Consider the following 11,373-nt stretch of genomic DNA (forward strand, 5'->3'; position numbering starts at 1 on the left):
CCTCACACTGCTGTGCTCTGTGCTCTCTGCATGCAACTTCGCAACCTGCTCTTGCTTCTGAGGCTGGCTGCAATGTTTAACCACATAGCAGTGTGATCACACACCCCCAGTGCACTACACAGAAGCTACACATCTGAAATATAAACCCAAATTTTACAGTCCTGCTGCTACTAACGACATACAGAAAGGACTGATTACACATCTCTCCAGTGACAATACCCAACACTGGCAGATGGTCGCAGCTGCTGACAGGTCCCTTGGATCTATGGCTGCCACTAGGGGAAGCTCACTCCACATTGTGGATTTGTATACAGTGAGAGCTCCCCCTAATGGCGGCTGCAGGAAAACAAAACATTATAACAAGTTGATGCAGAGGGTTTGGAGCTCTGTATCACTAGAAAGACTGAATTTTGGATAAAGATCTAGTCTACAAGGCTGGAAATCTACTTTTGGAGTGAATGGAGCTTTATTGTAGTAGCAGGCACAATCCATGGAGGGGGAGGGGGCGCTATTTCTGGTTAATATTTTCTTCTTATCCTGTTACAACCCCTTTAAGTTAAGTAGATTGTGATGTTGCTGATTTAGGACGTGACTGAACTTCCCATAAGTTCTGGTTTCGCTGTAGTAGCTGAGATCTTCGGAGGGTTCCCCGCAGCAGATCTGTCGCCCTCCCCCCACCCGCAGGTGCTGCCGCCTCTCCCAGGGGACCCAGTTGTTGAGAATTTTCTGCTCCTGTGACTTTGTGACATCAGTTACTGGTTATCAGTGCAGGGACCATCATGCGGCTTCTCCTCGTCCTCTGCCTGCAGATCACCTGCTCATCCCTACAGCCGGATTACACCGGGATTACCACTGCACCTGCCCAAGGTGAGAGAATCCCATCCATAATCCCTACTGAGAATCCTGAATGCTCCAGACCTGTACAATGTCGGATCTACCGCCGCCTGTTATTCCAGATATTACTTTTTCTTTGTTCTGTAAATCTGGAATGTCCTTACTTTAATATATGTTCATCCCTACTCTACCTGTACTAATCCCTATATAATTACTGCTTCCTTTACAAGTATAATACCTCATTCTGTCCCACAGTTATCCTTCCTGCCTATACTGATATTAAAATAATCCCTACTCTTACTGCACTATGGGGACCCCCACTGATACAGCACTGTTATGTTAATCTGTATTGTTACTGCAAACTCTATTGTTACTCTTACTGCACTGATCCCTACTCTTTCTGCAATATGGTGTTACCTGTTTTTAATGTGCTATTGAGATTCACACTCTTACTGCACTATGGAGATCCCTACTCCTACTTCACTATGGTCATCCCTACTCTTACAAAACCTTGGTGATCCCTACTGTTACTGCAATATGCTGATCCATTCTCTGATCCCTTCTCTTACTACACGTTGGTGTTCCCTACTCCTACTTCACTATGGCCATCCCTACTCTTAGAACACCTTTGTGATCCCTACTGTTACTGCAATATGGTGATCCATTTTGTGATCCCTACTCTTACTACACTTTGGTGTTTCCTGCTCTTACTGCACTATGGAGATCCCTACTCCTCCTTCAATATGGTCATCCCTACTCTTACAACACCATGGAGATCCCTACTGTTACTGCAATATGGTGATCCATTCTCTGATCCCTACTCTTACTACACTTTGGTGTTCCCTACTCTTACTGCAGTATAGAGATCCCTACTCCTTCTGCACTATGGTGATCCCTACTTTGATCCCTACTCTTACTAGACCTTAGTGTTCCCTGCTCTTACTTCACTATGGTGATCCTTGCTCTTACTGTACAATGATTATCTGTGTGACTATCTTTTATGAAAATCCCTACTTCACTTACTTCACTTTGGCGATCCCTACTTTTACTGCACTATGGAGATCCCTACTCCTCCTTCACTATGGTCATCCCTACTCTTACAACACCATGGAGATCCCTACTGTTACTGCAATATGGTGATCCATTCTCTGATCCCTACTCTTACTACACTTTGGTGTTCCCTACTCTTACTGCAGTATAGAGATCCCCACTCCTTCTGCACTATGGTGATCCCTACTTTGATCCCTACTCTTACTAGACCTTAGTGTTCCCTGCTCTTACTTCACTATGGTGATCCTTGCTCTTACTGTACAATGATTATCTGTGTGATTATCTTTTATGAAAATCCCTACTTCACTTACTTCACTTTGGCGATCCCTACTTTTACTGCACTATGGTGATCTGTGATTCCTACACTATAATAATCTCTAGTTGGAATACAATTATAATCTACATGTGATGTGCAGCCTATAACAATCTCTACATGAGGGGGATCCTTTCTTGTCCTGCATCCTATGATATGTCCTGTGTCTGTCAGGTTCTGCGTCTGTGCCCTGCGGTTCTGACCCGTCTCGCCCGGCCCCGCTGGTGCTGAAGCTGCAGATGGAGGAGTACAGCAATGACTCGTGGGTAGTAGTGGGGATGACACCCATCGTCCTCCGGTTAAACACCAGCGCTCCGTCTCTTCTGGTCGCTCCCAATGACAACACTGCCAGCAACTATTCCTGCACTGTGGACACCAGCAGCAATACTTACCTAACATCACACAGAGGTAGGTCGCCCTCTGCAGCAATACAGTAAATCTGCAGCATATCTGCTATTTGTGAACAGATCACCTCTGCAGGCCAGGGATATAGAAGATGTTGAAGTATACAGATTCTGCAGCTTGGTGCCTGAAGTTGTAGCAGACCCTCAGCTGTGAGAAGTCTGCATATGGTTTCACCTACATCAAAGAGAGAACCCAAAAAATTAAAAGGAAAGTGTATTGGGAACATTACATTATATAATAAATTAGTTTAGTTTAAATTAAAGTGGGGAATCACTTTAAATGGAACCTGTCAGCAGTTTTGCACAGGGAAATGTCCTCACACTGCTGTGCTCTGTCCTCTCTGCAGCCAGTGTTAGGTTATGTCCCTGTATTCATGTGTAATCAGACCTTCCTGTATGTTGTTAGTAGCAGCAGGACGCTGAAATATGGATTTATATTGTCAGATTGTACTGGGGGCGTATCCTCACACGGCTGTTCTCTGTGCTCTCTGCAGTCAGAGTTAGGTATTATCTCTGTAGAGATGAGTAATCAGACCTCACACTGCTGTGCTCTGTGCTCTCTGCATTTAGAGTTAGGTATGATCTCTGTAGAGACATGTAATCATACCCTTGTGTATAATGTTAGTAGCAGCAGGACTGTGATATATGGATTTATGTTACAAGATTGTACTGGGGGCGTGTCCTCACACTGCTGTGTACTGTGCAGCCAGTGTTATGTATTGTCCCTGTAGAGAATTGTAATCATACCTTTGTTTATGTTGTTAGTAGCGGCAGGATAGTGATAATGGATTTCTATTCCAGGATTGTAGCTCCTTCAGTGTCCTCACACTGCTGTGCTATTAACTCTTTGTATTAAACTGCACAGCGCTTCCCCTATGATTGACTGCTGTAGTATCCAACCAGGAGGTTGATAGAGGTTTTACTCAAAGCATAGTAAGAGCTATGGAGCAGCTTGAGGTAAGAGCACAGCAGTGTGAGGACTTACACCTAGATGGGTCATTTGTACACCGTCATGTATCTTCTCCTTGTACCTTCACCTCACGTGTCTCTGAAAGGTTATTATTAGGACAGGATGTTGTGGGACTACAAAAAGCAATTTTCACATCTCCAAAAATGAAGCTTATTGCGTTATGACACAGCAAAACACTGAAATCACATGATATGTTGTGAAATAACATGATGATCCTTCAGAATATCTGGGAGAATCTGATTAATAATGCAGAATCAGAAGGTTTTTAGTCCAGTTACTATGGAGATGTTACAAAATGTGTCGAAAAAAAGTCGCCTTAACTGTTGGTCTACAGGGCGTGACCTTCTAGAGCAGTGGTTCTCAACCTTTGTAATGCTGTGACCCCGCAATACAGTTACTCAAGTTGCGGTGACCCCAAACCATGCGATTTGCAGTAGAAACACAATTAAAATAGTGGCTCCAAAGGCTTTAAGCGACCCCTGTGTTTTGGTCGTTCGACCCCTGCTGGGGTCATGACCCACAGGTTGAGAACCACTGCTCTAGAAGAAGAGACCGGGAGGCTGAGACCTTCTCCTTCTTATTGCCTTATTAATCAGATTTCTGTTTGACTGGTGAATTCCCTTGAAGTTTTGGTCCCCGGGTTACGTACAAGATAGGTTCCATAAGTTTGTTCTTAAGTTGAATTTGTATGTAAGTCGGAACTGTATATTTTATTGTAGATCCAGACAAATTTTTTTTTGCCTGGGGACAATTGGAGTTTCAAAATGTTTTGCTGTAATGGGACCAAGGATTATCAATAAAGCTTCATTACAGACACCTTACAGCTGATCATTGCAGCCTAGGAATATAGTAACATCCAGAGAGGTCACAGGGGGCAGAGGGGTGCCTCTTTAAGTAGGGGTCGTCTGTAAGTCGGGTGTCTTTAAGTAGGGGACCGCCTGTATAACTATTATAATAAAGTGTAGATTTTGGGAGGTGACTGAATGGGCAGGCGATGTCTCATACATCAGATGTGATGACCTATCCCTTGCACTTTGGGTCATCATGGTTGATCACCCCCAAGATGGTCAGTAAGTGATGTCATCATTCACAAAAGTGACATCACTGACCCCAGAGTAGGTACATAGCCCTTCTCTAGTGGCATCCGCACAATAACCAAGATATAGCAGGATAACCCAAATCTCCTTTTCTTGAAAACAGGTAACGGGATGAACACGAATGAAATGATTGACTGCCACTGTCCTCACAACTGGACCCTACTGCGGTGGTCTAGAGGTAACGTAGGGATCGCCACGGTGCACAGAGCAGTGAATCAGCTCCACGTCCTGGTGGAGAGGAGGGACTCGTCATTCTCCATCACATCAATCATTGAGGACGAGGCCGGGAATTACTCCTGCCTGGATGAACCAACTATAAAGAGGTTAAACGCGACATGTCACTGGTCGCCTCCATACAACAGGAGAGGTGAGGGATCCGAAAGGTTAAAGGTCATGGGGAGTGTCCAGGGGGTGGAGCTTAAATATCCTTATTTTATGAACTATTACGTTTCGAAGTATCCTGATTTATCATGTTCCATCTCCCACTGGTCCAAATCTATCAGTCCTGTGTTTTTTCTCTTGATCCACTGGAGCGGGTGAGACCGGCTGGTTCTGTGCCACCCGCTAATAAGGCAGAGCACAGCAGTGAGTTCTCACCCGGTCCCGGTCCTTCATTGCACATGCATTAGACTTCTTGGTTCGTGTTTTAGGTTGGGTGGGTCACCAACATCTTGGTCTACCCCTGGCGCAGACCCTTCTACTACTTGTGGGCCAACCCCGTCATGGATTCCCACTTCCCTGAGACCTTCTCCCAAAGGACCCCCTGCCCACCATGTGCCCACCCATGAGAAGGTGACGTGCCAAGCGATTAGGTGAATGAAGGGGTGGAGTGGGAGGAGCCAATTGTTTTCCTCCAACCTGAGCTAGAGGCACCAATCAGCTCCAAGCCAATACTGGACACCTTCCCACCTCAAGGCCTTCCCAGCCCACCCCAAGTCCTGTCCTGTTGTATGTTATACTATGATGGATGCTCTAAGTGGCTTTTTTTCCCTTGCAGATTGGGACTGGATCCCGAAAGAGAATAATTGGATCATCATTGTGGTGGCGCCATCCTGCGCGCTGCTCTGCCTGCTGCTCGTCGGCTGCTTCCTATTTATAAAACGAAGTGCGTGTTACATTACTTACCATGTCATCACCTGTAGCATCAGATATCAAATTCTGCAACTTTTTGATACAGTTTTCTCGATATGATTGATTAAAAAGGGGGGGAATCGCTACAAAGAATCTGATTAATAAGGCAGAATGAGATGGGACAGCCGTTGCTATGGAGACATAACATAACTGATACAATATTACAGCTGTCAGGGGGGGTGTCTATAGCCACCAATATGTAAGTAGCTGAGGATAAAGATAAGAGAGGAGTCTTAGATGTTCACAGCTCTGGTTTTTCTCTCTTTCTTTCTGCCATATTAATCAGATTTTCTCCATTATGAGATCTAGGAGGATTTCAGAATAATGCTGAAAGATACAGGGCAGCTGTTTGTAGTAACCAGTAAGTAGTCAGGCAACTACCTCTAGTATTCTCTGCCATCTCATCCCTATAGCCAGCCATGTCCTAATCCAGCCATGATATCAGGTTGTTGTGTCTCAGAACCCAAAGAATGTGAATATGTTTCATGTTTTCCTGCAGGGAGGAGAGCGAGAAGACCGGCCCACAGCAGGTGAGTGCCCCCTATGTCTGTCATGTTGGTAATAATAATAATAATAATTCCTTTATTTATATAGCGCACACAGATTATGCAGCGCTGCACAGAGCTGCCCGATCAGTCCCTGTCCCCAATGGACTCACAATCTAATCAACCTACCAGTATGTTTTGGAGTGTGGGAGGAAACCGGAGGCAACCCATGCAAACACTTTGCAGATGTTGACCCTGGGACTTGAACCCAGGACCCCAGCGCTTCAAGGTTGTAGTGCTAACCACTGAGCCACTGTGCTGCCCACAATGTTCTTCTCGCTTTCTTTCTAGGTTCTTCAAGGTGAGCACAGCCTCCAGGAATCTCTACACAAACTCCATGACCCCAGAGACAGGTGACACTACGTGCCAGGACTCCTCGTATTCCTCCTCCTTCTCCTGTTCTCATCCTGCTTTTACTTCTCTTTTCATTTCAGCTTCTCTTATTTCTTTTTATTTTCTGTTTCCCTGATTAGTTTTTTCTCATATTTCCTTATCCCTTCATCTTCCTTTGCATTGTGTCCTTTGTTCTCCTTATAATTTTCTTCTTCTTTATCTCCCTTGGTTTTTTTTCTTCTTTTTTTTTGCTTGTGTCCTTCTCTTTCTTTCTCTTGTTTTTTTTTCTTCACTTCCTTCTTCTGCTCTTTCCCTGTATCTCTCTTCTCTCCCTTCTTTATTTTGTTTCTCTTCCTCCATCTCGTTATTTATCTCTATTTTCTTCTTGTGACCCTTTTTTCTTCTTCTTCTCCATTCATTTATTTTTCTCTGTTTCCTTCTCGTATCTCTTCTTCTTTCCTCTTTCTCTTCCTTCTTTTTTTCTTATTTCTCCTTTTCCTAATTTTTCTTATTTCTTAGTTTCTTTTTCTCCCCTAATCTCTTTTCCTTTGTCTTGTATCTCCATGGGTCAGATGTCACCAACAAAGATCAGGACTTCACTTATCAGAATGTTTCTCTGTCTAAAGTCACCAGTGATGATCATTACTCGGACAAGAGCTCCTTCCTGTCTATGGGTGAGTGCGGTGGGATCCCTTTATGTATCAGGGGTCCTGGGTGACAAGATATTCCTATGAGCTGCAGGAATCAGGTCACAGAGAGCTTCTAGAGCAGCACTGCATCCCCAGGGCGTAATAACACCGCCTCTTAGTAATGGTGCTCATCATAATGTCCCTGGTGGTCTAGGGCAATGTATGCGGACTGAAGGTAAACAGAATTAAGAAAGCGACTTTTACTTAATTGCAAGCTCCCGGGACAATCAGACTACAGTGCACATGGTGAACACTTTGATGCAGAAGCTATAATCAACAAGTTCCAACACTTGTAAGTTTGGGGTAGCGGTGGAGCCCATGGCGGTCCCTCTCATGGCTGAGTATAGTCAGTATATTCTCTTGATGCAGACAACACAAGTCTTGTACTCCATATTACAGCCCTGAGTGATAACGGATATAACATGGTCCATATATATAGAGGATGGGGGTGATTTTTGAAACGTTGAAGCGCTTTCTCTCGTTTCCCCATGTCTTGCATCCATCCCCTCCCCAATATTTTGTCACTTTTATTTTTAATGTGAGAGTCAGAACAGAAGAGGAAATGAAATTATTCCCTCCGTCGTGGAGTCGCTGTGAGTCACGCTTCCCCCTTCTTCCCCTTAAGCACCGAAACCATTTCTGCAGCGCTCGGCTCTATGGTGGTATGAATGGAGCAGAATAATCAATGGCCACTGATTTCTATGTGATCCACAGGTGGGGACTCTTATCTGGAGCCAATAGCGGAGGCAGGTGATCAGGTGTCTGACGGTGAGTCTTATGCATCCCCCAGCCAGTCACATCCTTTCTTGTTCACCCTTATCGGAGTGTAATACCATCTATTCACCAGCAGGTGACTGCTATGAGAACCCCAGCGAGGAGCCGGATGACCACGTGGACTCTCTAGGTGACGTGACCTCAGTGATGGTCAGGAGGATGATGTGATGGTGACACTGCTGACCCTCCGTTCTGTTTTCCAGATGGCGACTGCTATGAAAACACCAACGAGGAAATCAAAGATGGATCTGAAGGTGCGGGTATTAACAATTGTGAGGCCAGTGATGTCAAACATTCATGGATTCACGTCATATATGTTCTTTCCGGGTCTCAGGGTCCCAGTCTTATGAAGACATGAAAGGGTCCATCTGCGTCCATACGAAAACTGAGGCGTCTCCAGAGGAGGGGATAACACAAGACGAAGGTCAGGATCTTCTGCCATTGTGGCCCTCAGCACCCATCATTTGGATGTGGCCCTCAGCACCCATCATTTGGATGTGGCCATCAGCCCCCATTATATGGATGGTCGTAGAGTCACGACAAGAGAGGCTTCTCAAATTCTGCAGGTCGTCCTTGGAAACAGACAGCGGGTTATCTCCACCCGTTGTCAGACATGTGACTGTCACTCCAAGCTCCCACAATGGCGGCAGGACAGAAGCAGATTCCAGCTTTCACTATGTCTGGAGCAGAAACGCACATATAGAGATATATACAGGGGAAAATCCTATACGTATTTTACTTATAAAGGATAAGAGCTGATTTCTGTTTTACCCAAAATTTACATGTAACCACATCCACTCACAGGGGAAATTCCTGCCTTTGCTTAGGGCCGCGCCATGAATAACCACTCGCCTTGTCTCTTACAGACGCAGACTCCTATGAGAACATGCAGACTCCTCTCTACACCCAACTAAATCGTCTCATTAACCCCCCAAACAAATCCACCGAGGACCTGGAGGGCAGGAAGGCAAGTCTGACGGACCCCCCCAACCATCAGAACCCCTGGAAAGTGTCCACACAGCTCCAAGAGCAAAGTAGGTCTCACCCTGTGAAATAGGGATCAAGTAGTAATGATTAACGGAATGGCCTAAAGTAGTAATGATTAAAGGGATGGCATGACTGAAGACCTTAATGCCCCATGACCATCCTCCTACATTATTACATATAGTTCAGGCTCAGTCGCTTACTATATGGCAGTATTATATGGCCCTGTACTGCAGCATTATTGATTAGTTGCCTGGTGCTGATTGTATGGGCAGGGTATACGGGTATATTGTATACTGCAGAGCACTGTATACATACAGTATTGTTGTGCTGTGGTTATAACTATTTACTCTCCGCCTGATCCTCTCCCTTTCTCTGCTCTGACAGATGGAGACTTTTACCTTTCCTATGAAGCCAACAACCTGTGACAGGAGCTGAATACTGAAGGTGAACCCCGGAGCAACAACACCGAGCGTCGTCATCAGTGCAGGCTGTGGGGGGTCAGGACTCGGATTTGCAGTCTTGGGCTGAAGAGCTTGCAATTGACAAGTTACTGTCCTCAACTTGTAATGTGGATATCAGAGACTTTCCAACTGTGTTTAGTGACGAGGAGGTGACATGGACATCGTGTGACAAGGACGATGCCATCAAAGAAGAAGAAACATTGTATTCTTTCATTTTTCTCTTCATTATACATAAAACATTGAAACATTGCAGTTTCACAATGTCCACTAGATGGCGACATGTCAGTCATAAGGCAGAGTCTCGCTTTACAGCTGCTGTGAAGCAGCACGTGTGATCAGCACTGATACTGACAAGGCTTTTTATTGCCAGATCTCTTGGTTTTTTTAGTTTTAAACTTAGCGGCTGATCCCTAAATCCGAAATCTGACAGTCCTGTAAGGAGAACTCTGTGTTACATCGGGAAAGGGGTCTCACTGGTCACTAATCTTGATCCTTACATCTTTGATGCTGAATTAAAGGGGTTTTATTTTATTAAAGGGATGTTATACACTCACCGGCCACTTTATTAGGTACACCTGTCCAACTGCACGTTAACACTTAATTTCTAATCAGCCAATCACATGGCGGCAGTGCATTTAGGCATGTAGACATGGTCTAGACAATCTCCTGCAGTTCTCCCGAGCATCAGTATGGGGAAGAAAGGTGATTTGAGGCCTTTGAACGTGGCATGGTTGTTGGTGCCAGAAGGGCTGGTCTGAGTATTTCAGAAACTGCTGATCTACTGGGATTTTCACGCACAACCATCTCTAGGGTTTACAGAGAATGGTCCGAAAAAGAAAAAACATCCAGTGAGCGGCAGTTCTGTGGGCGGAAATGCCTTGTTGATGCCAGAGGTCAGAGGAGAATGGGCAGACTGGTTCGAGCTGATAGAAAGGCAACAGTGACTCAAATCACCACCCGTTCCAACCAAGGTAGGCAGAAGAGCATCTCTGAACGCACAGTACGTCCAACTTTGAGGCAGATGGGCTACAGCAGCAGAAGACCACACCGGGTGCCACTCCTTTCAGCTAAGAACAGGAAACTGAGGCTACAATTTGCACAAGCTCATCGAAATTGGACAGTAGAAGATTGGAAAAACGTTGCCTGGTCTGATGAGTCTCGATTTCTGCTGTGACATTCGGATGGTAGGGTCAGAATTTGGCGTCAACAACATGAAAGCATGGATCCATCCTGCCTTGTATCAGCGGGTCAGGCTGGTGGTGGTGGTGTCATGGTGTCTTTGGGCCCCTTGGTAACGCCACAGCCTACCTGAGTATTGTTGCTGACCATGTCCATCCCTTTATGACCACAATGTACCCTGTAACATCTGATGGCTACTTTCAGCAGGATAATGCGCCATGTCATAAAGCTGGAATCATCTCAGACTGGTTTCTTGAACATGACAATGAGGTCACTGGACACAAATGGCTCCACAGTCACCAGATCTCAATCCAATAGAGCATCTTTGGGATGTGGTGGAACGGGAGATTCGCATCATGGATGTGCAGCCGACAAATCTGCGGCAACTGTGTGATGCCATCATGTCACTATGGAGCAAAATCTCTGAGGAGCTTCCAGCACCTTGTTGTATCAATGCCACGAAGAATTGAGGCAGTTCTGAAGGCAAAAGGGGGTCCAACCCGTTACTAGCATGGTGTACCTAATAAAGTGGTTGGTGAGTGTATAATATAATGTACAGTCATACAGGACATGAGCGGATGTAGTGACCGGGCCTAGAGGAACTAC

General features: G+C 45.3%; 1 protein-coding gene across 2 annotated transcripts; it reads left to right on the forward strand.

Annotated features, from left to right (window-relative positions):
- Positions 1-569: 569 nt before the first annotated feature.
- Positions 570-9,838, forward strand: CD19 (CD19 molecule). 2 transcript variants are annotated; one of them, XM_072119641.1, is made up of 13 exons: positions 570-867; positions 2,372-2,605; positions 4,772-5,035; positions 5,666-5,773; positions 6,299-6,329; positions 6,636-6,697; positions 7,250-7,351; positions 8,081-8,134; positions 8,214-8,270; positions 8,344-8,394; positions 8,475-8,564; positions 9,007-9,174; positions 9,512-9,838. In XM_072119641.1, exons 1-13 carry the CDS (start codon positions 780-782, stop codon positions 9,550-9,552), a joined length of 1,350 nt encoding a protein of 449 aa, XP_071975742.1. In that variant the 5' UTR covers positions 570-779; the 3' UTR covers positions 9,553-9,838. The 2 variants fall into 2 exon arrangements, with proteins under 2 accessions (XP_071975742.1, XP_071975743.1); XM_072119642.1 differs by having other exon boundaries at positions 8,217-8,270.
- Positions 9,839-11,373: the final 1,535 nt, after the last annotated feature.

The sequence above is a fragment of the Engystomops pustulosus genome, chromosome 8 (genome assembly GCF_040894005.1).
Source record: "Engystomops pustulosus chromosome 8, aEngPut4.maternal, whole genome shotgun sequence".
NCBI lineage: Eukaryota > Metazoa > Chordata > Amphibia > Anura > Leptodactylidae > Engystomops > Engystomops pustulosus.